Genomic DNA, 24,117 nt, shown 5'->3' with positions numbered 1-24,117 from the left:
TGGTAGTACAACGTCATTCGCGATTTGCCCAACACTGGTATCGACTGCTACGTTGCGACGAAGTGATGTATTCCAAAGTTCAAGGTTTCTAGATTAGAGAAATAAAATTTTTTTGATGAATATCATTATGCAAAAATTAAATTTAAAATGCCGTTTCCAACACCGAGATCCAGTAATAAATTTCTATTAATTTACGCGTCGCAAACGGGACAATCACAAGCAATTGCGGAAGAACTACAATCGAGGTGTCATGGTACTGATTTACGCGCGGAGCTACATTGCATGAGCCAAGCTTACAGAAAATTCAGTATAGAACGAGAAAAACTAGTAGTAATAGTTATCTCCACGACTGGTGATGGTAATTATCCTGAAACTGCTGAAAAACTTATAAGACGCCTTGGTAAACGAATCCATCCTGATGATTATCTAAGCAACGTCAAGTTTGCTTTACTCGCTCTCGGGGATTCAAACTACAATCACTTTTGCAACGCTGGTAAAAAATTTTATAAACGTTTAATAGAACTCGGTGCTCAAAGTCTCCTACCCTTGACTTGCGCCGATGACGCTATAGGCCTAGAAGTTACTGCTGAACCTTGGATGGTCAGTGTTATAGACAAAATTAGAGAAGAATTACAATTACCCCCCATAAAATCCGGGCGAAATTTTAAAGAAATACCTATAATGGAGAATGTTAACCTTGAAAATCTGGTTGAGACTTTTAAAGAGGTTTCATTGTCAGTCCCTGGTAACCCCAAATCATTTGTAAGCGTAACATTCAATGAAGATGTTAACGTAAAATCTGAGAAAACCAAACATCCCCATGACAATTTCCCTTTACCCTCGGCCGCTTCGGATATTCTTTCCACAAATATCGTTTCAATAAAGAAATTGACAGATTCGCCTTTAGTTAAAGAAACCTTCGAATTAACTTTGAAAGTGCTCGAAGATGTCACCTATGAACCAGGAGATTCTTTTAGCTTCTTATGCAATAATCCTGACGCGGAAGTTAATGAAATCCTATCGAAAATCAACTTGGAACCGGAGCAAATTGAACAAACGTGCCAAATAAGCACTAACGATGAAAAGAAAACCATTCCGAAACATTTGCCATTATCAAAGACGACGCTTTTTCACGTCTTTAGCAAGTGTTGCGAAATAAGAACGCCACCTAAGAAGGCATTCCTAAGAGCTTTGGCGGAATTTACCACTAACAAGAATGAGAAGCGAAAGTTACTTATACTCTCCAGTAAACAAGGGGCGGCTTACTACACTCATTTTGTTCGAGAAGAAAGAATGACCCTGCTTGATTTTCTAAGAAAGTTTCCATCATGCAGGCCTTCACCCGAAGTACTATTAGATCATTTACCAGCCCTACAACCAAGATCCTATTCAGTTACCAGCTCTCCTTTAACCCACCCTCAAGAAATATCAGTCGTTTTCAACTTAATAAAACTCGACGGCAACGAAAACGCCTCCGAAAAGAATGGAATTTGTACCGGTTACTTGAGTCAACTCTACTCGAAGAATATCCCGAACAACGAAGTCTCAACTTCAACGTTAACGGAGCTTTTGAAGAATCTCTCGTTTAAAAACGAGGAAAAAATACTAATTTACAAGCGAACAAACGCCAATAACTTCAAACTTCCCGCCACTTTAACGACACCCGTCATTATGATTGGACCAGGGACTGGAATGGCTCCTTTCTTAGGATTTTTGCGTCACAGACAAAAACTAATTGAAAAATTAAGCGCCGAGGATGGGGCTGACGAGATTGAAATAGGAGAAACGTGGCTTTTTTGCGGATGTCGATACCAAAATTTGGATTACATTTACAAGGACGAGTTGGAGGAACTTAAAGCCGCCAAAATCCTAAACCATTTACACGTTTCATTCTCGAGAGAAGAGGGTTGCGAAGAAAAATACGTTCAAGATAACATTCGAAAGCAATTTTGGAATTTTTTACCATTGATTAATGATAAAGGCGCCGTTATTTATATCTGCGGGGATGCCAAAAATATGGCCAAGGATGTATATCTAGCCTTTAAAGAAGAATATTGGAAAGAACACGGGTCTGACGAAGCCGAGGCCGAAGATTTTGTACAATATCTTATAGATGAAAAACGTTATCTCCAAGACATCTGGGCGTAACTTAGTTAATTGTATAATAATTACGCCATAATTCTTTTTTTCTTTCTTTTTCTTTCAAGTAATACAATATATATAATGTATCATTAAAACAACAAGTTATGTATCAAGCAGGATATATGTAAAAAAATGGTTCGTTTTTCGTAAATAAAAAAGTTGAATTACGCATTGCACCATTCGAAATTCTCTTAATCTCTAAAATAGGTTAATTTAATTATTAAAGTAGTGACATCCCTCTGCCATTAACAGTATTATTCTCTATGAGAATAAGACACGAAGTGCCACTACTATACTATATAGTGTAAAAAGTGCACAAAACGTATTAAAAAGTTAAAAATTATATAAGGTTCCATCACTTATAAAAATAATGCGCAAAAATAAAAATAAAATTACGCGTCACCAGGAAGACTGCCTTGATATTCCTCTGAATAAATTAAATTCAATTGAATTAGCTTTGTTAAAATTAAACATGGCGCGAATTTACGTACCATTATTAACCAACAATCTATCATAAGGCAATGTACCATCTCGGGCGGAATTAATTTGGAATTTAAAATGTAAATATCTGTTAACAGTAAAAAAAACTCGATTAAATTTAATTAAAGGCGCAGTGACACGCGCAAAGTAAACTTACGCGAGAATTAAAATTGCTACGAATTGTAGAACTGCTACAATTTCAAACCCACTTCCAGGGAAATGATCATAGGTGACTACATACAACCAATTAAATAATTGCGATGAAATTAACATGCAGAGATTCTGCAATAATTGCATCAGCGCAAATAATTTCCCTAAATTGGAAATATAAATGATTGTTTATGAAATTAATTAGCACGTCGTTCGAAAATAAAACCAAGACCTTTTTCATCTGGTTCAGCTATTTTTGATAAAATAGACCTAATCACCGGTACAGGAAATTCGGAAAATATAAAACAAACAGCGGCTACATTAATTAGATAATCCCAATTAATTTTTTGCGGGTTTTATTTGAATTAAAATGTAAATAATTAATTTACCAGTATAAACTAAGCCATCACTTTGACTCAAACCCAACACTATCAAACCCAGCATTTTAGAGAATTCCCCCACAATGGCGAGAGTCGTATCTTTAATATGCAAAAAACGAAAGGCAACTGGCAATCCGATAATTAAGGCCGCCCCTGAAATTGCGAAACTTGCGCCTTGATAATAACTGTATTTTGTTTGATCATAATCCAAGGGATCATGACGAAGAAATTCAAATAGTAAAGTGGAATTAACTGAAATTATACGTGCGAGTTTAATATTGAATAGAGACTTAATTCATTTTTAATTAAGGCATTACTTCCAATCGCGAAGTAACTTAAGAAGGCAACTGTAAGTAGTAGTAAGATTGCTGCTCTACGATTGTCATTTCTGGGTTTAATTACAGTTTTAACACTGTCTGTAATGTGGTTTAAGTTGAATAGACGATATAATAAGCTCTCATTAGGCTCGCTAATTAATGTAGACGGTTCGTTACGCGTCTCTTTAATTCTAATTAAGATATAGACGACTGTTATCACCAGGAGTATCATTTCGAAGCCATATACTACTCCATAACTACTCCAATCAGGATGATTTTCTATTTAATTTCCATTTAAAAATTAATTAATATTTAATTTATAATTAAACCTAACTAATATATATTGTCGAATATATACTTTTGCAATATTTATTTATGGAACCACCCGCTAACATCCCTAATGTTGCACCTAGAAAAATCATGGCTTCCAAAACAACAATTCTTTTAGTACGTTGTTCAACAGTTGTGATGTCAACAACGTAACCAAAGGCGCTGGCAATCAGGGTGACAATTCCACCCGAAATGCCTTTAACCAATCAGAAAATTTGTTAGTTATATAATTAAATGAATTAGTTTTCTGACCAACCGGAAATAGCGCCACTGATCAAAACCAACCCAATTGGCCATTCTATATAATACCCATTCAAAATTGCTACAACAGTGGCGACCATGGAACCAACTGGTGGTATCAACATGGTATATTTCCTGCTAAATTTGTCAGACCACGAGCCAACGTACGAGGCTGCTAACATCGTAAACGCAAATAGGCAACCACTAAAGATATTTTAATGTTTTTTAATCCTTAAAAAAACAATTAAAAATATAACTGTTAAATATACCTGTAATAACTGATCCATTTTGTCGTTTCTTTATTAACAAATTTCTTATCGTCTTTTGTTAAATTGCCGCAATCAATATAATTGCTGACATTCGTGTACGTTAAGCAATTCTTGCTGTTTAATAAATCCTGAGTTATACTGACTTCCATAAAAATTGCCGTCATGTATAAAAAAATCACCGGTTCAACCGTAACATAATTTTTACAAAATGACCATATTGAGTCGCTTAAATTTCTTAATCTATCCATATTATTTTTTAAAATATAAAATTTAATTTGTTGCCGAAAATAATATACACCGTCCCCTACAGACAGTTACCACCGTTTGCCGAAATGAACCCCTGTCAGGTTCTAAATACTGTTAAATTATTTTAACATTATGAAATAACAATGATATGATGGTAGGTAACCGAAACCTGAAACACCCCCCTAATTGTTAAGAGAAAAATGCAAAACCAGTCTCTGATAGTCTGATAAAGTTATCATTGACAAGAAAACCTTGAGAAAAACTCGTATAAATAAATTCCAGAAAAGTTTTTTTCGGTCGAAATATCGATTTTGATAAGGATTTTTCGTCTGCTCCGAAGCGAGAGTAGGTTATTGGACGCTCTATACATTCGTAACCCCTCCCAGAGAAACACTTCCTTCAAATTAAACCCGATATCAAATTAATTATAGTGTATATAACTTCCTGATATCACCTACACATCACCGTATTCATCATTAAGCAATATTATTTAGTTCTAAAGCAATAATGTCCGTAGTAAACACTGATTCGCAAAACGGTTCTCCGAGCCACACAGCGGCACCGGAGAAACCAAGCCCATTCGTATTTTGGGCCCAAACAGAAAATATCATTACATTAAGAGTGGAATTGATTAATTCTAAGGTAAGAGTTTGATTATACTTTGATTTAAGTTTAATTAAATTAATAACAAATTAATCGTTTTAATATCAGACACCAAATGTTAATCTAACATCGGATGGTTTGGAGTTCACGGCGTACGGCGTAGGAGCCAGAGGAGATCACGAATACTACTTTTCACTTAATTTTTATAGCACTATTTTAGCCCAAGTAATAAATTCTGATTTGGATTAATTATTGTTAAAATTAAAAATAATTATTATTAAATTTTAAAATTATATAAATATATTTAAATCATTTAAAAGTTCTCGATAAAATTAAGTTTAATTAATTATCTTTAATTTATTATTAATTTTAGGAGAGCAAATATCGAATTTCCGATCGTCAAATTGATTTTCACATTAAAAAAGCTGAAAGTTTAATGTGGCCAAGATTAATGGAAAATCAGAAAAAACCAGCTTGGTTAAAATTTGATTTTGATAAATTTCAAACTGATGATGATGAAGATGAAAATGAATCCGCCGAAATTGATGACGAAGAAATTCAAAATTATAATAATTCCCGAGAAGAAGTTCGTTAAATTTAAACTTAATCTCTCAATTTAATTAAATAAATAATTAAATTAATTATTCAATTTAATTCTATAGAAAATGTATAATAAACTATTGCAAGACCTGACAAAGCCACAAAAACGTCGCGAAAAAAGAGGTATAATTCCTTTTGGTTTTTTGCAAAATTTAGACTTAATTAAAAAAAAATAATAATCATAATTATCTTTTAGTTGAAGAATTTCGCAAAATTTATCTTCTTTTATACAACATTTTTCAATTTGTTGGATTTCTTTACGTTGTCCTGGTCATGACTATAAGATATGCCAAAGAGGGACCAGGTATACTTATTCAAATTAATTAAAATTAAACAAGAAGACGAACTAAAAATTGATTAAAATTAATTAGCATCAATGGAAGGGACATACAATGCTGTGGGAAAAGCATTTAAATTTTGCCAACTTTTGCAATTATTGGAAGTAATTCACCCAATGTTAGGTTACACAGCTGGAAGCCCTCTATTCCCATTTTTACAAGTAAATAATAATAAATTAAAAAATTAAATATTTCAATTAATAATTTTTTTTATTAATTATAGATAATGGGCAGATTAATTATCCTGTTTCCTTTGATTGATTTTGAAGAAAGAATGCACGAAAAACCCGTCGTCTTTTACATATTCTTGATTTATTCAATCGCGGAAATTATCAGGTAAATAAATACTTGAATTAAAATAAATAATTAAAAAAAATTAATTAAAAATACGTTAATTAGGTATCCCTATTACATGCTACGAACCTATGACGCTCAAGTCGGTGTTTTAACTTGGCTAAGATACACACTATGGACTGTTCTATATCCTCTTGGATTTTTGTGTGAAGGTATAAAAAAATTTTAATATTTAATTTATATATTAATTAATAAATTAATTAATTTATTTATAATTAAGGTATTATTATATTGAGAAACATTCCTTACTACGAAGAGACAGGGCGACTTTCAATTTCATTACCGAACGCCTGGAATTTCTCCTTTTTCTTTCCAACTGTTTTGAGAGTGTATTTACTCATTGGATTCTTTCCAAGTAAGTCACCAATGAATTTAGCCCAATTATCTCGTGAATAGATAACGGGGGGACCGTTCATAAAGAAAAGGCGACCCATTAAAGGGAGGGTGAAGTGGAAAATCAAGTGATTTTTTATCGATTCTTCTACTAATTAGAAGACCAGTCTGCATAGTCAGCATAGTCAAACATTTAGGAAATACTTGCGAATAATTTTAAAATTCAAATTAGGTTCAGATTTTAAGGATAATTTTAAAGAAGGTCCTCCGACCAATCGCGTAACGCCCTGCCTTTTTGTTAACAAAATTCTCGTGGCACGCTCCGTGTTGAATGAAATTTTTCACGAGATTTGATAAAATTATGCGCGCGACGTGATAATCGTAGCGCGAGACACGGAACGTGCCACGAGAATTTCGTTAACAAAAAGGCAGGGCGTTACGCGATTGGTCGGCGGTCCTTGATTAAAATTATCCTTAAAATCTGAACCTAATTTGAATTTTAAAATCATTCGGGAGTATTTCCTGAACGTTTCACTATGCAGAATGGTCTTATAATTAGTAGAAGAATCGATAAAAAATCACTTGATTTTCCACTTCACCCTCCCTTTAACTACTATATTTTTATAAATATAAACGAACCCAAAATTATTATTCATAAACAAAATGAATAAATTCATTTTATCTAATTTGACTTTCTTTAAAATACAATTGAAATGATTGACCCTTTTGACCTGTAAGATTCTATTGTTTACGTTCACAGTGATGTACTTTATGATGACGTATATGTACAGACAACGCGTCAAAATGGTTGGACCCAAAAGCGCGGCTCAAAAGAAAAAGGAATGACTATTTTATCCATCAAGAAACAGAACGGTAAAAAACCTCAAACATTAAAACCACACTTTCATCAACAAAATACCAAAAAACCACAAAAAAAACAAAACATGCACATGCTAGTAACTTATTTATGATCATTTTCCTGAATATGGGTTGTTTATTCATTTGTTTGTTTTATAATATTGTGATATTGGGATTTATTCGCGGAAGGGGGGGGGGGAATAATTAAAAAAATATATAGAGGCTCAATTTCTTAATTTAATTTTTAGGAAAGAAATTTATAAATTAATTAATGTAATGACGTGACATCATAATAATAATAATAATAGGAATAATAATAATGAATGATAATTATATGCAAATAACGGAATAATAGAAAAACCAATCCAGTGTAAATATATCTTATCTTACAATGAATGTTAAATTTTTCACCCATTTTATTGTTTTTTTTTTAAACTGTTTATGTTATATGATATTGTTTATTAAGAAAACTTGGAATTAAAATCGTAATAAAATAAAATTATGATTAAGTATTTGATTAGTAATTAATCTGAATGAAATTTTTCCCATTCATGAATTTAATAAATATTTCCATGAATAATTGATAATTATAAAGTAATTTATCTCGGGATATTTCCGTATATTTAAAAAAATCCTAATTTGCCATCAGGGGAACAATACCCGTTTTGACAATAACTTAAAAGTCCCAGATACTTCCTCAAAAAAAAAATGAAAACCATTAATTATCATTTTTGAACAATTAGTAGTTTAAAAAAAAAATAAAACCCAAATTATAATTCTCTAATTTATCGAAATTAGACACGTGATTAATTTTCCCACACGAAGTTGAGGCAGTCCGCGCTAATCTACATAAAGTTCTTCTTCTCCCATGGTAGTGCCACCATACCACGTGACCCTCCTCCCGCTCGCTGGCAGCCCCGCTGGCTGGTTCTCCCATTAAAGCTAAGATTAAAGTAACGATGCAACGCTACGCCGTGGGTTCACGTTCACGTCCGTCAATTTCTAGAATAGAGGGAGCTGATGATGAAGCGAGAGGAGGTGAGGTAGAGAGGATGAGGAGGCAAATCCAAGATCGCCAAGCGGGGATGGGAAGAAAAAGTTGCTACGGGCGGCTGAACCCGAGTTCTACAATGTACTTGTAGAAGATACGCACCTTAGGTATATATATATATAAAATTACTTTCAACGAGTGTGGAAGAGCAACTTAATGCCCCTATTACTTTCAACATCTTTCAGGTAACTTATTCAATTTATATAGTCGAAGATACTTTATGGTTTTGGCAAAGTTCCAAATTGTTCTAGTATCCTTTATGCTTTTGGCAAAGTTCCAATTTTTTCTAGTATCCTTTATGTTTTTGGCAAAGTTCCAATTTATTCTAGTATCCTTTATGTTATCATAAATGTTAAACTTCTGATCCATGGTTCTATTAATTATATAAATTTAAATAAAATGAGAGCTGAAGAGGGACCGCGGTCCGAAAGCTCCTGCGTATATTTAAATTAATAAATAATTTTTAAAATCTCCATGAAGTATCAGACTCATTTTATTTAAATTTATATATCCTTTATGTTTTTGGCAAAGTTCCAATTTGTTCTAGTATCCTTTATGTTTTTGGCAAAGTTCCAATTTGTTCCTGTATCCTTTATGTTTTTGGCAAAGTTCCAATTTGTTCTAGTATCCTTTATGTTTTTGGCAAAGTTCCAATTTGTTCTAGTATCCTTTATGTTTTTGGCAAAGTTCCAATAGAGTAGTGTCGGTAGAGAAGGGAGTAGACGGTGTATCCTTCCATCTAGGCGCGCTTTTGTAAGAGAGGATACTGTACGCGCCAGGTAGGGGGGGATGACACTGAGCTAAGAGATAGAAGGGTATGACGTTTGCATACGTAGAACTGACATTACACTATTTGTTCTAGTATTCTTTATGTTTTTGGCAAAGTTCCAAATTGTTCAATATTTCGAAGCCTTCCTTTAGGTTTGTATCAAATTCCTTTATCTTTTTGATCAGTCAACAAAGCCTCGGGTCAATATAGCCGGAGCATCTTCAGGTATCTGAGGGATTAAAAACCAGCCGTAGACTTCGGGGATGAGGCAGGGGAGGGGGGACGAAAGCGGGGCCTCAAACGCCCGCCGCCGCCGCCGGGACATACAGATGGGGAAGGAAGGAATTGTGGATGGGCCAGTTCAAAAAACGTCCTGAAACGGCTGCTTACCATTCCCAATGCCAGCTTGCAGTTGGGAGGCGTGGAATAAAGCGACCAGGACGCCTTTTTATTCGCCAGAAAACCAAAAAAGTCCGTTGGGAACAAATTATTTTACAAAATTCTCTTTTCGCAACGTTCGATAATGTAATCTCGTCAAAAACAATGGATACGCGTAAAACACGCCGCGAGAAACTCGTAATTACGATTAAGTTGGAATTACAATTTCTACAGTGGCGGTCATCATTCCGAGTGCCAATTTCAACAGGTAGTGTTTTCTACTCTTCATACGTGTTTTTATCACGTTCATATGTTCAGTATTTGACGGGCATGTTATAAGTTACTTCAAAGGTAATCGTAATTGTCTTTCCTGGATATTGTCCTGCTTTGGTGGCGGTTGGTACTCCGTGATTCCGTGGACAATACGGGACCGGATGTACTTAGTTTAGTTACTGGTTAGAGAGGCACCCTTCTTAACTTGTTTTTATTTTGAAAATTTTCAATTTTTAAACAAAGTTTAATTTTAATTATGCGGTTATATTCGAGCTTAGGTAAATGGAGTATGATTAATTAAGTACTTAAAATTTAATGTCAATATCTGATTTAACAATACCAAAATTACTTCGCATTATCACGAATTCCAGCACGTCATTTATTTTATTTTAACATAAATAATAATTAATTAAGATGAAAAAATTCACGGTTCTGTACTAGAGCATTTCACAAAAAGATATAGAAGCATTACGCGAATATTATGATTATTTATTTATTTATTTAAAATCAGATCATATCGACATTTATAAAAAGAAAATATGAAAAATAATTTGAAGAAAATTTCAGTATCAAAAAAAAAAAGAGAGAGAAGAGAGAGGTAAAAAAAGGGAAGAAGGTATTTTAAATCAGGGATCGCTGTTGGGCTTCGAAGACATGTCTAATTAAGTTAAAATACTTTCACTACTTTAAGCTAGAGTAGATTTCGTTGGTACGTACGTTCGAGGAGTTATTTGGGATTTGGGGTTGAACGTTTTACGAAATAGATTTTGGCCGCGGGCAAACAGATTCTACTAAGAGTAAGAGAACCTTTTTCTCTTTTTTAAGAGAGAGAGAGTGAGTGAGTGAAAAAAAAATGTTCTTAACTGCTGCTCTTCTCCAAAGAAACCTAAACTTTTAACCGGGACGTTTTAGTGCAAAATTACAAAAGAGAATACCCCCAAAGGAATGCTCTTCCAATCTTTACCTTTTTTGAAACAAAAAGTGCTATGGAAAGGTTCAAAAGATTTGGGGTACCTTTTTTTTCTTAAATTCTTTCTAAGAGAACAATCGGAATTATTACGATGAAAATGTGATGATATTGTGATATAATTCAAGGTCTCTTTAATAACAATGCCATATTTTTTTTTCTGTGGTGGTATGCCCCTATTGTGACAGATCAAAATACCAGATTATTCTCAAGGGTGGCTGGAGTGCTTGATATAACTATACTTTTGATTGTGGGGGCCATACGACAATCGCGATTTGAGTGAAACCAGAAGTGAGATGAGACTAGAAGCACTGAGCTAACGAAATTCTTCACTCGGCGAAAGTGAATATTCTTGATAACACACCAACGGTTGGCCCTCTAGTGGCGGTTTCAGAATTTCACCTCCAAAACGTGAGACTCTCGCGGTGGTAGACGGCCGAACTAGATTCCAGCACCCGCGTCCGTGTTTCGCGGCTTTAGGTTGAGGGGAAGGGGGTAGGAAATTTTTTTGGAACTCGACCAATTTTTTCTCTCTAGCGTAGGCCCGATTGAAGCGGCGTAAAATCCTCAAATTTGTTCACTAATGCCAGGATCTATTACCAATGCTAGAGCCCTTCACTTCTAGTCTCATCTCACTTCTGGTGAAACTGCCAAATGTCTACTTTATCGTGGTATTTTCAATTTTATTCTAAGTATCCCAGATCCAAAGTTACAACCAATTTAAAATTAAAAGAAATTAAAACCACCCCGAATTTCCTTGCCACTCTCACTTTAAAACTAAACGCCACATATTTAAGCACCATGACGGGTTTTACAAAAACAAAAATGTGCTCTGACTTAAATCATATTCATAAACATAAAAAAAGTAGATCGAGCGTATGTTTGTCGGAACGTTTTTTTCGGCTCTAGGAAGGGAAGAGTCGAGATAAATTTAAAGGAAAAAAATTTATGCCAAACAAAAAAATCTCCTTTACTCTCTTTAAGCATAGACAGACATTGGCCGGATTTTCAGTTGAGAAAATAAATAAAGGAGTTCCAAACCAAAACTTCTCGCGAATCAATTCAATTCTTCCATGAATATTATAAATGACACTGTTAGGTACGCTTAAGATTACGGTATCACAAATAATTGGGCGTATTCTTTATTTATTCGTGTTAGGATTTTAAAGTGTCGGTTTGGTTATAAAAGGCGTAAAGTTCTTTTCAGTTTGTAAGAAGGGCGCCCCTATCCGGGGACAGAGTTTAAAGGTATGGATGGCCCCCTTTTTTTGTTGGTTGGGGGTGCGAAATGGTGAACATTATGTTATGTATAGCGGTTATAAAATGTTAATCGATTCAAGTTCTACTTCTTCGTCTCCTCCTTCTGCGTGCCTACGCATTTTGGCCTCACCTAAATCAACTAAACTTTAAAGTATAAACTTTGAACGTCTAGATGAGGTGACACGCTTTTTTAGGTTTCGGGATATGTAAAGTAATAAAAATAAAACCGAATTTTTACACGTGTCAAGCTAAGCCAGAATAAGTTTTCCCTGACCTCTTTCAATGATTTTTACCACTGTACCAAAATTTAAGGACTTAGAAGTTTTCCAAGTATGAAAAGTTTTGGTAATTTCAGAAGTGAGATGAGACTAGAAGTACTGAAATAACCAAATTTTTCACTCGGCGAAAGTGAATATTCTTGATAACACACCGACGGTTGGCCCTCTAGTGGCGGTTTCAGAATTTCCCCTCCAAAACGTGAGACGCTCGCGGTGGTAGACGGCCGAACTAGATTCAAGCACCCGCGTCCATGTTTCGCCGCTTTAGGTTGAGGGGAAGGGGGTAAGAAATTTTTTTGGAACTCGACCAATTTTTTTCTCTCTAGCGTAGGCGCGATTGAAGCGGAGTAAAATCCTCAAATTTGTTCACTAATGCCAGGATCTATTACCAATGCTAGAGCCCTTCACTTCTAGTCTCATCTCACTTCTGGTAATTTCAAATTCTTTCTTTCAAGTGTTATAACTTTGGTTCTATAAGAGACACATGAATATCCTTTGAGTATGTTATAGCCCTATTTCTCCTCTTTTCAATGATACTCAATACTTTTGATTACAACAAATCATTGCAGGAGTAATTAAGTTTACCGCGGTAACTTACCGAATCTCAAAACATAAAACTTAAAAAAAAAAAAGAAAAACTCAATTTTTTCCTTAATATAAATAAATAAATACTGCATAACGGGGTCGAATACTTTTAAAAAAAATTCGCAAATAAATTTTTATAGGTTTCTATTTCTGTAGAGAATGTGTTACAGGCAGAAATTCTATTGTCTTCGAACGAAGCGAAACGAATCTAACCACATAAGTTAGAGATAGAGAGAGCAGAGTAGCAATATAAGCTATAATAATCTCTCTCTTATGTTTTCCGCTCCAATTGTCGAGCTGTGCGGGCGGGCGGGTCGAGAATAAGAAAAGACTGAATTGAAGAAAGTCTTAATTTGACCCCGTACGACTAATTTCCCTCTCTCTTTCTCTCTCTCTCTCTCTCGCTCGTCGTCGGGTGAATGAGCTATCTCCGAGATATGACGCCCATTGCTAGCTAGTGCTTTCATTAGAGACATATTATAATAATGAGAAACCAGGCCTTTATGCCCCGCTCGGTAAAGTCCTTTTTTCAGACAATTCAAACCTTACAGAAACAGAAAATTTTTTGGTTACCGCGTGTTTTAATTGGAGACAATTTAAAAAGAAGATAAAAATTTACTGAAAAAAAAAAATAAAAATAATTCAACTTAAATATATAACAGCATAGCAAACTGTCCAATTAAAATATCGAATTCGGAATTTTCCTGACACTGGGATTAAATTAAATGGACCGTTCTTTTTCTAACAGTTATTATCGCGTCTTTAAAATCGGAAGTGAACCGTAACGTTAATTTCTCTTCCTCACTCGAAGAAATCTAGTTACATATCCAAAAGGAAAGTGCATTAAATAGTATTATAATTATCCGGATATCACCTTGAAATAAATTAATAAGACCTCCAAATCACGTGATACTTGTCTCCCGTTGCTATATCGACTTAAATTATGACATTACAAAATAGTTAATAATAAATATGGTTAAGTAACCATGATTTTAGGCCAATAACATTCCGTTGTTTTAAAAAATAATAATGGATAATTATGTTTGTTTTTTCCTTTCATTTATTTACGCAGGGTGAACATTGGAAGGATTATTTTATATATAAAAAAACAAAGAGGGATATAACAGAAGCCCCAAGAGGAAATAGGCGAGGAAGTGACAGTCAAAATTAATTCCTAACTCAATAAGGAAGCGAGGAAGGAAGAAGTGGGAGGAGAGGATTATCAAGTATAATTCAAAAACAAAAGGCCACTTTAATCTCCTCTGTTACGAAACCAAGTTATGACTTGAGGGGCAATATTTTGTACGAGACTTCAAGGGTTTCGCTGCCCGGGCCAAAATTAAAGTCGAGAACCCAAAAAATTTGGCTTCCGGGAAACAAAACGCGTGTACGTGTTTGGACGGTACATTTATTGAAATTTGAAACTCCCCAACGCCATACTTCTCAAGTTACTTGAAATCTAGTCGATGGATGGATGGTACCTCGATGCTGCCGCCTTTTTTTTTTTCTTCTCTTCTCTAAGTTAATCCCATAAAAGCCAAAGTAAGATTAAGTACCAGCGTGAAAATGCAACAAAGCTTCGAGTAAGGGTGATATCTTTCGGCATTGATACTTGTCGCAAACTCCTGTTGGATTTGCTAATGGTTTACGCAACCTTTAAAGTATCACGATACTATCTTGAAGATTAAATGAGATTAATTTTAAGGGATCCAATGAGACACGGCCAACTTCACTTTAGTTACGTTAAGTTTAAACGTTCGTATCAGTTCGATCTCCCGACTGTCTGACTTGAAGAGAAATCGAAACAACTAAGAAGTATGTCTCTTTCACTAAGTTTAAACGCGTCAACAAAGACCCCAACTCCGCCTTCAAGTGCCAAAATGAACGGTTCCGCCGTTTCGCCGCCACTCGGCCGTTCTTTGCAATCCAACAACCATTTAGGTGGGCACGCCAATCCAAATGGCAATCAGGTGCAGAGTTTGTACCAGTCAACGCCTCCGTCGAATCGCGGAGGCGTTAACAATGGTAACAATACTTCGACGGCGGGTAATATCACGCCGGCATTGATGGGTACGCCAATCCCGGCTAATTTAACCATGAACAGTACGAAACCCTTGTTGGACTTATCCCGAGGTAGCATACATTTGCCTCAAATGAACAATTCGACCAGAAGACAACCTTTGATCTTGTCCGGTTCTCCGGCGACGTTAAACGGCGGACATCGGGGTCCCTTGGACGATAATCGCGACGCTCACGACTTGCTCGGGTTGTCACCGACATCGACCAACCCTCTGAACCCTTTATCACCGGTGATGCGACGCGGATACGTCCGCTCTTCGCCTTCCTCCTCGGAGGAAGTGACGGAAACGGGTATATACCAGACATTAGCGTCCTTAGCGCTGCTGTGTTTACTATCTCTATTGATGTCGTTTCTGGCATTGTTTTTCCTGCAAAAGGTCGGTCCCCCCGTTGTCCCCGCGCAATTGGCCAGGACCACCAGCCATTCTTCGGACGGTCACGTGGAGAAACGAACGAGCGCCCGTGTTTTAACAAACGGGGGTGGCGGCGGTGTCGGCAATAACGCGTTGCAACCAAAAACGTCCGGTTTTCGCGTCGTTATCAGTTCGGAGGAATATTTCCCAGTGTACCAAGTATCCGTCGCCTTAAGTACTTTAACGGTCGCTTTGGATTTGTGTTGTCTTTTCGTTTGTTGCATACAGTTTCTATTTGCCATTAAATTGTTGAAGACACCAAACGGAGAACAAAGGTAAGTTCGAGTGGATCGTGGTACTGGCTACTTATCGCGCGGTTCGTTGAATTTCTTCCACTTTGCTTCAGGACAAACAAGTTTCTGAAACGAAGTTCAACCACCAGGGTGATATCCATCGGAGGTTTCTTCTTGTCAATACCCATCTTCTTCACGGGTAATTAATTACCAGTATTTAAAGTCCGTCGCGTCATAGAGATTTCTAAACGTTTTCCTTTCAGGAGTCATTCTATTCACCTTCATTCATTTCCAAGAAGTTCCGGCTATCGCGACGAGTGTCGCCATCGGAATTGGTATCGTTTTTTGTGGTGTGGCATCCGTTCAAAACGTCTACTTGTGGCAATGGGAAAAAACTCGAGCCAGTCGCGACTTCTTAAGTTCAAAACATACGCCATTTAACAGTCGATTACACGAATCAACTTGTTCAACCACAGCACCTGATGTCACTGTTCATACCATGGAATTGTCTACTTTAGTCTGATGATGACTTTCCCAAAATCATATCTATTTCCCAAATTCTTTCTAAATTATATTAATTTCAAATTGAGCTTTTTTTTAAAAAAAAAAAATGAAATTATTTATTTTATTATGGCCCCGCCCCCCATTTTATACTTAAGGCCTATGCTAATCAGGACAAGGTGAGATTTATTTTAATTACGGCGCTTATTTATTTAATTAATTAATTACGATTATATTTTTAATAATTATTTTTATTATAATTGCACTTGACCTTGACAAATTTTATAATCATTCGTATTTCACTGTCATCCATCAATATTGTTCAATTTCATCCCCACTATAATTTATGAATTTACTCATAAAACCCATGAATAAATTCATAGCTGGTTAAAATATAAAGTTACAAACCACCAGGTTAGATTATACTCCCTTGGAAACCCAATAATTATTTTCCAAAAACGCAATAATCATCAATTGTTTTTATTATGACAAAGTTTAGGTACATGTATTATTTATACATTTTTACAAAAAAAAATAAAGAGAAAAATATACATGAAAATGAGATTAAACAAATAAGAAAAAAAAAAACCCGTATTGTTTTTGTTTTTCATGGGATGACTTAATTAATTCTTTCCAAGGCATAACAAACGACAAGCTGACGTTTGTTGAAAGAAGTTGAATCTAACTCAAACATTGCCTCTTCAGCAATGTCGCGATTTGGGAGAGTAACGTAACCAAAGGTGCTACAAACATTGAAATTATTATAATTTCGCTTGATATTCCCTTTAATGGGAATAAAAACCTACTATCTCTGGGCCGGAGAATTCACAACCATGTTAACGCAAATGGGATTGTAATCCTCAAAAAGTAGGTACAAGTCCGTCTAAATTAATATGTTAAATAAAACCACATATAGGATACTAAATTGTGTGTGAAATTTGGGCAATATTTTCTACCTCAGTGGTTCCGTATGGAAAATTAGCAACTAGGAGAGTGACGTAATCTTTACTGTCATTATTAGCTTAATTAAAAAAAAAATAGTGAAGACCCTTAGCACACGTGGTTATCTTCCCTTTAAAAAACAACAATGCGTATTTACCACTGCCAGGACTAAAAATAGGTTCCAACGGTGGCAATTCGAAATCAGAAGGCCTTAAGCCTCGGAGTTTAACTTGCCTATCTCTATCCATCTTGTCAAAGACAATTACGTATGTTTTTTACTTAATTTAATCGAAACTAATTATTATTTTACGCGATACAAACTACAATCTGACGGACCCGAGCGTCGTCTGCATTTAAATTCCAATCCGTTTACGAAAGTAACGAAATCCGATGAACAAAAGAAACGATTTTCAGTGAGGTGGCGGTCTCTATCGGAACGCGCGCGAAACTAACAGAGTTTGGCGCCTAAAAATCTTTCTTACAACGTGGATGTGGCGGTCTCTGGTAGCGCACTTTTCGGATCTGGCAATTACCATGGCGACCGGAAACCCAAGTGAGCGGCAAAAATTTCAACATCCGGTTGAGTTTTCATCCCCCAAAGATAAAATGAAAATGGCGGTGATTTCAACTTGGGATTTAAAAGTTATTAAGCGCGATTTAAGATTAGCTTTTTTGAAATGTTCCCAGCGTGGATTATTGCATAGTACAAAATGGTAAATTTCCAAATTTAATTACGTTAATTTACAACTTAAAATTAAACGTAATTTAGGGCTGCTGAATTATGTTTCGCTTTGTCAAATGTACAAGATGAGGAGGATGACACCTTGTCAATTGTAATTAATTATTAATCTAATCATAATTAAAAATTTTAATAAATAAATAAATTAAAAAGATTTCATTTCAGAAGCCAGAATATGCCTCGGAATACGACCAGTATATTTTAGCTAAAAGTTACTTTGATTTGAGAGAATACGACAGAGCAGCTCATTTCACAGCAAACTGTCAATCACCCCAAGCTAAATTCTTACACTGGTATTCCAGATATCAGGTAATATTACAGTAATTAATATTAATTACAATAAATAAAAACTAATCGCGTTCGTTATAGTCTGGGGAGAAAAAGAAATTGGATGACGCTGTCGATCCTATTGCACCCGCGGAAAAAGCCAAAAATTCCGTTTTAAAAACACTTAGGGTTGAATTTGAAAAGGAACACGTTGACAAAAAATTGGATGGATATTGTTTATACTTGTAAGTAATCTAAGAAGGGGTTTAAATAAAATAATATTATGTATTTAAATATTTCGCAGGTATGGTGTGGTCCTAAAACGACTGCAATTACATAGTAAAGCCCTAGAGGTCCTTAGAGAAGCGATTCACTTGGAACCGAGTCACTGGGGTGCTTGGCTCGAATTAGCGGCCTTGGTTACTGACAGAGAAGCGGTAATGGCGGCACTCCCCCCCCCCTTTTACCATAGTTCCCTAGTCCCCTCTATGGGAATTTAACATAGCTGCCACTACTCTATAAGAACGTTAAGGGGTTGTTAATAAAGATATTATTGCAGTTGAAAAGACTTTCACTTCCCGCTCATTGGATGTACGAATTCTTCAAAGCGCATACGTGTCTCGAATTGCAACTTAACGAAGAAGCCCTTGATATATACATTGACTTAAAAGACCATGGATTTCAATCCAGTACTTATATCATGGCGCAAGTCGCCATTGCCTATCATAACATGAGGGGTAATTATATCATACCCTTTGTTGTAATTAAATTAAATACTAAAATAAACTAATTAATAACACGAAAAGACGTGGACCAAGCCATATTAGGCTTCCAAGTATTACAGAAAGCTGATCCATTTAGATTGGACAATATGGACATTTACTCCAATTTATTATACGTCAAAGAATTACGCGTCGAACTGAGTTACTTGGCGCATCATTCTTGCGAAATCGACAAATACCGAGTTGAAACTTGTTGCGTAATCGGCAATTTCTACAGTTTACGTTCTCAACACGAAAAGGCTGTCCTTTACTTTCAACGGGCGCTGAGATTAAACCCAAATTACTTGGCGGCTTGGACACTAATGGGACACGAGTACATGGAGATGAAGAATACCTCAGCGGCCATACAATCTTACCGACAAGCAATCGGTAATTAACAATTACCAGTAGTAAGTTAAAAGATAAAAATATATTTAATTATCTTTGTCAGAGGTGAATAGACGAGATTACAGGGCCTGGTACGGTCTGGGACAAACGTACGAGATTTTAAAGATGCCATTTTATTGTTTGTATTATTACAGACAAGCGCAGCAACTCAGGTATAAGTCACGTGACGACGAAATTGCCCGTTGCAGTTTTCCGCAATTAACCTCTTTTTTGTTTAGACCAAATGATTCTAGAATGATGGTTGCATTAGGAGAAGCCTACGAGAAATTAGACAAACATTTGGAAGCGAAGAAATGTTTCTGGAAAGCCCACGCTGTCGGGGACATTGAAGGAATAGCTCTGATTAAACTAGCAAAGTACTGGAACTGAACTGTTCGTATTTGTAAGTAATTTCCAAAAGTAATTGCTTGAGATTCAACCTGTAGATGTTACGAGAAATTGGATGAAGACGATCAAGCTGCAGCCACTTACAAAGATTACATTGCAGAAGCGGAAACCAGAGGAGTAAGTAATTAACTTACGAAAACCATGGGACAACTAATGTATTTCTTTTTGGAATCAGGTTATTGACAGGGATGATAAAAGTTGCGCTTATAAATTCATGGCGAATTACGCTTTCGTCAAAGGACAATTGGATGAAGCTCACGAATACGCGCAAAAATGCACGGAATATCCGGACACAAGAGAGGAAGGCAAATCTCTAATTAAACAAATCGCCTTAGCAAGATCTAATCAAGAAAAGGCCAAGGTAAGTAATACTAATAAAGCCTAAAATTTTAGCACTAATTGGCTAATAACCATAATTTTCAGAATGATTCGGTTCAAATGGACGTGACACCCGACATAGCCTCACCGATAAACTTATCATTTACATCGTGATAACATTAATAAGTAGAAGAAAATGAGAGAAGAGATTAACACCTGATTGATAATAAATTTATATCTTTTCTGTATTAAACTGTATACGTTTGTTTAATTGTAATTAATAAAAATGTTAATTCTTTTTTTTTTGGTAACAAATGCGTGTGTTGGTTGTGTTAAGATGATGATTATCACAAAGAGTTGATGAAAAGACATTTTCCCTGACAGTTATTGTTTATGGCAAGTCCACGGATATTCCCTAATAAATTCATTCCTTGTACTGCAAAAATACATCCCATTTGCTCTTTTTCTTGGTGGCAGTTTCCGTTGTTGTCGTCGCCTCCGCCTCGTCTTGGGGTGTTGTTAATTTTTCGGCACCGACTCCGCCGCCATCTTGTTGGTTAGGCACGGCGGTCTCTTCCTCGGATTCTAATTGCGGGCTGGGTAATGGTATGTCAGGGAGGTCATCCTCATCTTCCAATTGATTCTCCACGGATGTTTGACCCTCTGCCAAGTTGACCCCGTCTTCTTCATCCCCTTCCACTTCGGGTTGTTGTTGTTGTTCGCCTTCCATCTGTTTTTCGAATTGTTCTTTCTCCGTTTCCTCTCCTTTTTTCAAATTTAATTTCTGCACGCAATTTCGGCAATCCGCTCCGGAGAAACTCTTCATATAAACTTGACGCGTCGATTGCTTCTTGCCGCACATTTTGCAATTAAATTTATTCAGTTTCTTCACCAAATGTACTTGGTACGTTTGGCAATCGCAACATTTAAGTACTTGAAATTCTTGAGGCATTTTCGGTTGATATTTATTATAAATTTAAGGCAATTTCACGAGTAAATTCTATCGGAAATTTATCAAAGTTGGGCTTAATTTTTACCGGCGTTTCATTTCGCAATATTGCAGGAAACTAATCAAAAACCGCGCGTATTTTTTTCTGCGATTTTTTTCCGCGTTGACGACAAAGGAAGAAGGGTCGATTAAAAATCGTTGGGTTTAAAGTTCAACTCACTCGGCTTCCGATAAAAACGAGTCGATTAAAATATTGAGGTTAAACAGAGGGGGAGAACGAGAGGTTTTAAAAATATATTTGTAGTACACTTCTTCTACCAACGAAGTTCTAAAATAAAAACCAGTTTGCGAAAAGAGCAAAGATAGTATAGTAAAAATACGTTGCGTACGACGAGGCTTAGCTCATTTCGCGATTAAAATCGTTAAAAATTCGCGGTAAATTGAAGCGGATTTGGGAAAATAGTCCGCGACAGTAGATTCCGCACCTTTACTAATAAACTTTATCAATCTAACCAACCAAAAAAAAATGTCGAAAAATTGGGAACAATTTTACAAAGATAACCCACCTCCAGTAAATCACTTGGAAATTTCAAGGAAAATTGATAATTTCGTTAAAATTCATAAAAAAAACGGGACTAGAGTCGCGTTGGTAACCGTGAGTACATATTCGAAATAAATTCCACCTTTAATAATATATATATATAATTAAACGTAACTTAATATTAATAAATTAATTCCGTTCAAGTCCGGAGGTACTACGGTTCCATTAGAACACAACACCGTGAGATTCGTGGATAATTTTAGCGCTGGAACAAGAGGTTCCTCGTCGGCAGAGTAAGCCAAACTTGTTACATCAAAATACTTGCGAAATAGGCGGGAAGAAATATTTCTGAATTTTGGGCGCGCGTATATTTATTTATTTATTTATAGGTATTTTCTTAAAGAAGGTTACGCCGTCATATTTTTATATCGCAATAAATCCCTGGAACCATTCACCAGACATTTCCCGTCCTCTACTCTATTGAATTTATTAGAAATCGTGGAAAATTCCCCCCAAGGAAACAACACCGAAATCAAAAGTAATTTTTAACTTTTTTTTTCTCCAATTGAATTGATTTTACGAAGATTGTAAAAATATATTTAAAATAAACTGAATTATTTTAGTTAAATCGGATAGCGTTCAAGATGTACTGCCGATATTAAAGAGTTACAGGGAGGTTCTAAAATCGGGGAAATTACTGATGGTTCCTTTTACCACTCTCCCTGAATACTTGCATTTATTACGTGAGACTTCGCGGATATTATCAGATCTGGATAAGACCGCTTTGCTCTATTTAGCAGCCGCTGTCTCCGATTTCTACGTACCCTCATCTCAAATGGTTTGTTTAAATTCAGTTTCCAAATTTTAACAATTTAACCCCCTCCCCTCTCCAAAAAAAACTCCTAGTAATTTCCTGTCGTGTGCGACAGGCTTAACCATAACAAATAGTACGTTGGAATAAAAACTCCCCGAAAAATTAAAATTTTCTATTCGACATTAGACCCACCACCATACAAAGAAAAACCAAATTTTGAAATATTACTGACCTCAAAAATTTCCTTCATTAAAGGTGACGCACAAGATCCAATCGGTGAACGGTCCACTGCATTTAGAACTCGAATTAGTTCCCAAAATATTGCAACCATTAGTGTGTCAATGGGTTCCCAACGCCTTTGTTATATCATTTAAGGTAAATTAAAGAAAGCCTGATCAAAAAAAAAAAAATTTAAGAACCGAAAAAATTAATTTAAAAATCTTTAACAATCAGTTGGAAACAGATGAATCTCTATTGATACCAAAATCCAAAGCCGCTCTTAAAAATTACGGACATAGTGTAAGTAACACAACTTAACATTTTTAAATTTAATTAATATTAATTAAAAGATTATATATTAGGTTGTAATCGCTAATGAATTGCATAACCGTAAAAACAAAGTAATAATTGTCGAAAAGTCAAGCGAAACTCCTATAATTTTAACTGAAGATGAAATCAAAACTGGGGTTGAAATTGAAGAAAAAATTGTTCGTTTTATAAGCGAGTATCATAAGAAACATATCCGTGGAAATTAACTAGCCTAAACTACATTTATAATTATATTATATACCAAAACTTAAAAGGTACTAAAAATATATATATTTTGTTATATACAATAAAAACCAGAAAATTTCGAAACCACTTTTTTCTTTTTTAAAAATTATTAAAATGTAAAAATTTATTTCCAAAAAATATTACATAATATAATACATTTATTCAAAAACGTCCGTTGAGATGTTGGGAGCAATCAAAAAACCACAACATTCGGGGTTAGCTTAACCCGGGCTACCCTACCATGAACAAACAGGGGGAACACCTGGTCCTTTCAAAAACTACCTACCTACTATAAAAACTCCGTCGTCAACTTAATTTGACAGTACTATCAAAGGCTAACGGATAGTCTAAAACCCATATTAATAAATGACAGGTAAGGGGTCCCTTTATTGTTAAAAAGGAAAAGAGCCCTTCTGGCAGTTTCAGCGTATGCTCAATGTTAATATAACATTATCCGCTGTTACCCTATAAGTTCATCCCATCTAGAGACTACATTAATAATACAACGTCAGGCCCAGGTTCATTCATTTGGTTGCGAGAAAAACTCAGCCCCAACTGCGTTTCAAAAATCAGAAAATCAAGTTTCATTAAACTAAACACGGCGTAAGCACACGTGGCGTGTGGCCATTGCCAAAATATTAAGCCGGGTTTGGTTAGTAACTGGTCCTCTCTCGCTCTCCGTGTAACAGCTGCCCTTTTTACTGGTTGCCCACACGCCACCCGGTCCAAATTATCTACCCATCCGCCCTTCCATCAAATAGTAGTCCTATCTAGAGGGATGAAAAATATC

General features: G+C 35.6%; 8 protein-coding genes and 1 long non-coding RNA gene across 11 annotated transcripts in view; 5 read left to right on the top strand and 4 right to left on the bottom strand.

The window, feature by feature from the left end:
- LOC149692743 (uncharacterized) overlaps positions 1-22,901 on the bottom strand; it is a 71,594-nt gene extending 48,693 nt beyond the window's left edge. The window contains exon 1 of the long non-coding RNA XR_016382863.1: positions 22,786-22,901. This is a non-coding gene — a long non-coding RNA (uncharacterized LOC149692743). The remainder of the gene's footprint in view (positions 1-22,785) is intronic.
- Positions 38-4,556, bottom strand: LOC149692749 (proton-coupled folate transporter-like). The gene is made up of 9 exons (XM_089868617.1): positions 4,309-4,556; positions 4,056-4,243; positions 3,828-3,995; positions 3,470-3,748; positions 3,162-3,404; positions 3,005-3,088; positions 2,780-2,936; positions 2,634-2,710; positions 38-2,569 (listed from the first exon to the last, which is right to left on the bottom strand). The coding sequence occupies exons 1-9, from the start codon at positions 4,554-4,556 to the stop codon at positions 2,535-2,537; spliced, it is 1,479 nt and encodes a 492-aa protein (XP_089724743.1). The 3' UTR covers positions 38-2,534.
- LOC149692750 (methionine synthase reductase-like) lies at positions 148-2,321 on the top strand. The gene has a single exon (XM_089868610.1). It carries the CDS (start codon positions 148-150, stop codon positions 2,146-2,148), a length of 2,001 nt encoding a protein of 666 aa, XP_089724736.1. The 3' UTR covers positions 2,149-2,321.
- Hacd2 (3-hydroxyacyl-CoA dehydratase 2) lies at positions 5,061-8,152 on the top strand. The gene is made up of 10 exons (XM_089868620.1): positions 5,061-5,196; positions 5,266-5,382; positions 5,531-5,743; positions 5,820-5,880; positions 5,954-6,061; positions 6,129-6,256; positions 6,319-6,431; positions 6,495-6,601; positions 6,670-6,804; positions 7,543-8,152. The coding sequence occupies exons 1-10, from the start codon at positions 5,062-5,064 to the stop codon at positions 7,626-7,628; spliced, it is 1,203 nt and encodes a 400-aa protein (XP_089724746.1). The 5' UTR covers position 5,061; the 3' UTR covers positions 7,629-8,152.
- On the top strand, positions 9,783-17,015 carry LOC149692747 (uncharacterized). The gene is made up of 4 exons (XM_089868618.1): positions 9,783-10,106; positions 14,274-15,968; positions 16,040-16,125; positions 16,190-17,015. The coding sequence occupies exons 2-4, from the start codon at positions 15,019-15,021 to the stop codon at positions 16,447-16,449; spliced, it is 1,296 nt and encodes a 431-aa protein (XP_089724744.1). The 5' UTR covers positions 9,783-10,106; positions 14,274-15,018; the 3' UTR covers positions 16,450-17,015.
- LOC149692746 (nucleolin-like) lies at positions 16,892-17,668 on the bottom strand. The gene is made up of 4 exons (XM_089868629.1): positions 17,527-17,668; positions 17,384-17,448; positions 17,234-17,310; positions 16,892-17,170 (listed from the first exon to the last, which is right to left on the bottom strand). The coding sequence occupies exons 1-4, from the start codon at positions 17,615-17,617 to the stop codon at positions 17,047-17,049; spliced, it is 357 nt and encodes a 118-aa protein (XP_089724755.1). The 5' UTR covers positions 17,618-17,668; the 3' UTR covers positions 16,892-17,046.
- LOC149692745 (anaphase-promoting complex subunit 8-like) lies at positions 17,859-20,564 on the top strand. Of its 3 annotated transcripts, none has more exons than XM_089868613.1 (12): positions 17,859-18,082; positions 18,139-18,202; positions 18,277-18,417; positions 18,478-18,620; positions 18,680-18,812; positions 18,935-19,112; positions 19,182-19,526; positions 19,588-19,696; positions 19,763-19,900; positions 19,970-20,048; positions 20,107-20,292; positions 20,355-20,564. In XM_089868613.1, exons 1-12 carry the CDS (start codon positions 17,859-17,861, stop codon positions 20,421-20,423), a joined length of 1,809 nt encoding a protein of 602 aa, XP_089724739.1. In that variant the 3' UTR covers positions 20,424-20,564. The 3 variants fall into 3 exon arrangements, with proteins under 3 accessions (XP_089724739.1, XP_089724738.1, XP_089724737.1); XM_089868612.1 differs by having other exon boundaries at positions 18,274-18,417; XM_089868611.1 differs by having other exon boundaries at positions 18,262-18,417.
- LOC149692744 (uncharacterized) lies at positions 20,674-21,201 on the bottom strand. The gene has a single exon (XM_089867555.1). The coding sequence runs from the start codon at positions 21,199-21,201 to the stop codon at positions 20,674-20,676; it is 528 nt and encodes a 175-aa protein (XP_089723681.1).
- On the top strand, positions 21,717-23,414 carry Ppcs (phosphopantothenoylcysteine synthetase). Its single transcript, XM_089868624.1, has 7 exons — positions 21,717-21,853; positions 21,944-22,032; positions 22,129-22,277; positions 22,363-22,577; positions 22,809-22,928; positions 23,007-23,072; positions 23,135-23,414. The coding sequence occupies exons 1-7, from the start codon at positions 21,725-21,727 to the stop codon at positions 23,306-23,308; spliced, it is 942 nt and encodes a 313-aa protein (XP_089724750.1). The 5' UTR covers positions 21,717-21,724; the 3' UTR covers positions 23,309-23,414.
- Positions 23,415-24,117: the final 703 nt, after the last annotated feature.

The sequence above is a fragment of the Phalangium opilio genome, unplaced genomic scaffold (genome assembly GCF_054372755.1).
Source record: "Phalangium opilio isolate 3A_F unplaced genomic scaffold, DU_Popi_V2 ptg000024l_1, whole genome shotgun sequence".
In the NCBI taxonomy this organism is placed as follows: Eukaryota; Metazoa; Arthropoda; class Arachnida; order Opiliones; family Phalangiidae; genus Phalangium; species Phalangium opilio.
Note: the sequence above shows the minus strand (reverse complement) of the source record. Positions and strands in the feature narration are given on the sequence as shown.

Excerpts from the sequence above, each read along its gene's own strand:
- LOC149692750 (XM_089868610.1), top strand. The coding sequence starts at position 148 with ATGCCGTTTCCAACACCGAGATCCAGTAATAAATTTCTATTAATTTAC.
- LOC149692749 (XM_089868617.1), bottom strand. The coding sequence starts at position 4,556 with ATGGATAGATTAAGAAATTTAAGCGACTCAATATGGTCATTTTGTAAA. Across the intron at positions 4,244-4,308 it reads AAATGGATCAGTTATTACAG|TGGTTGCCTATTTGCGTTTA; the intron begins GTATATTTAACA and ends AAATATCTTTAG. Across the intron at positions 3,405-3,469 it reads AAGTTACTTCGCGATTGGAA|TTAATTCCACTTTACTATTT; the intron begins GTAATGCCTTAA and ends GTATAATTTCAG.
- Hacd2 (XM_089868620.1), top strand. The coding sequence starts at position 5,062 with ATGTCCGTAGTAAACACTGATTCGCAAAACGGTTCTCCGAGCCACACA. Across the intron at positions 5,383-5,530 it reads ATAGCACTATTTTAGCCCAA|GAGAGCAAATATCGAATTTC; the intron begins GTAATAAATTCT and ends TATTAATTTTAG. Across the intron at positions 5,881-5,953 it reads AAAACGTCGCGAAAAAAGAG|TTGAAGAATTTCGCAAAATT; the intron begins GTATAATTCCTT and ends ATTATCTTTTAG.
- LOC149692747 (XM_089868618.1), top strand. The coding sequence starts at position 15,019 with ATGTCTCTTTCACTAAGTTTAAACGCGTCAACAAAGACCCCAACTCCG. Across the intron at positions 15,969-16,039 it reads ACACCAAACGGAGAACAAAG|GACAAACAAGTTTCTGAAAC; the intron begins GTAAGTTCGAGT and ends ACTTTGCTTCAG. Across the intron at positions 16,126-16,189 it reads AATACCCATCTTCTTCACGG|GAGTCATTCTATTCACCTTC; the intron begins GTAATTAATTAC and ends TTTTCCTTTCAG.
- LOC149692746 (XM_089868629.1), bottom strand. The coding sequence starts at position 17,617 with ATGGATAGAGATAGGCAAGTTAAACTCCGAGGCTTAAGGCCTTCTGAT. Across the intron at positions 17,449-17,526 it reads TATTTTTAGTCCTGGCAGTG|CTAATAATGACAGTAAAGAT; the intron begins GTAAATACGCAT and ends TTTTTAATTAAG. Across the intron at positions 17,311-17,383 it reads TTCCATACGGAACCACTGAG|ACGGACTTGTACCTACTTTT; the intron begins GTAGAAAATATT and ends ATATTAATTTAG.
- LOC149692745 (XM_089868611.1), top strand. The coding sequence starts at position 17,859 with ATGTGGCGGTCTCTGGTAGCGCACTTTTCGGATCTGGCAATTACCATG. Across the intron at positions 18,203-18,261 it reads AGGATGACACCTTGTCAATT|ATTTCATTTCAGAAGCCAGA; the intron begins GTAATTAATTAT and ends TAAATTAAAAAG. Across the intron at positions 18,813-18,934 it reads TGGTTACTGACAGAGAAGCG|TTGAAAAGACTTTCACTTCC; the intron begins GTAATGGCGGCA and ends ATATTATTGCAG.
- LOC149692744 (XM_089867555.1), bottom strand. The coding sequence starts at position 21,201 with ATGCCTCAAGAATTTCAAGTACTTAAATGTTGCGATTGCCAAACGTAC.
- Ppcs (XM_089868624.1), top strand. The coding sequence starts at position 21,725 with ATGTCGAAAAATTGGGAACAATTTTACAAAGATAACCCACCTCCAGTA. Across the intron at positions 22,929-23,006 it reads CCTTTGTTATATCATTTAAG|TTGGAAACAGATGAATCTCT; the intron begins GTAAATTAAAGA and ends TTTAACAATCAG. Across the intron at positions 23,073-23,134 it reads TTAAAAATTACGGACATAGT|GTTGTAATCGCTAATGAATT; the intron begins GTAAGTAACACA and ends ATTATATATTAG.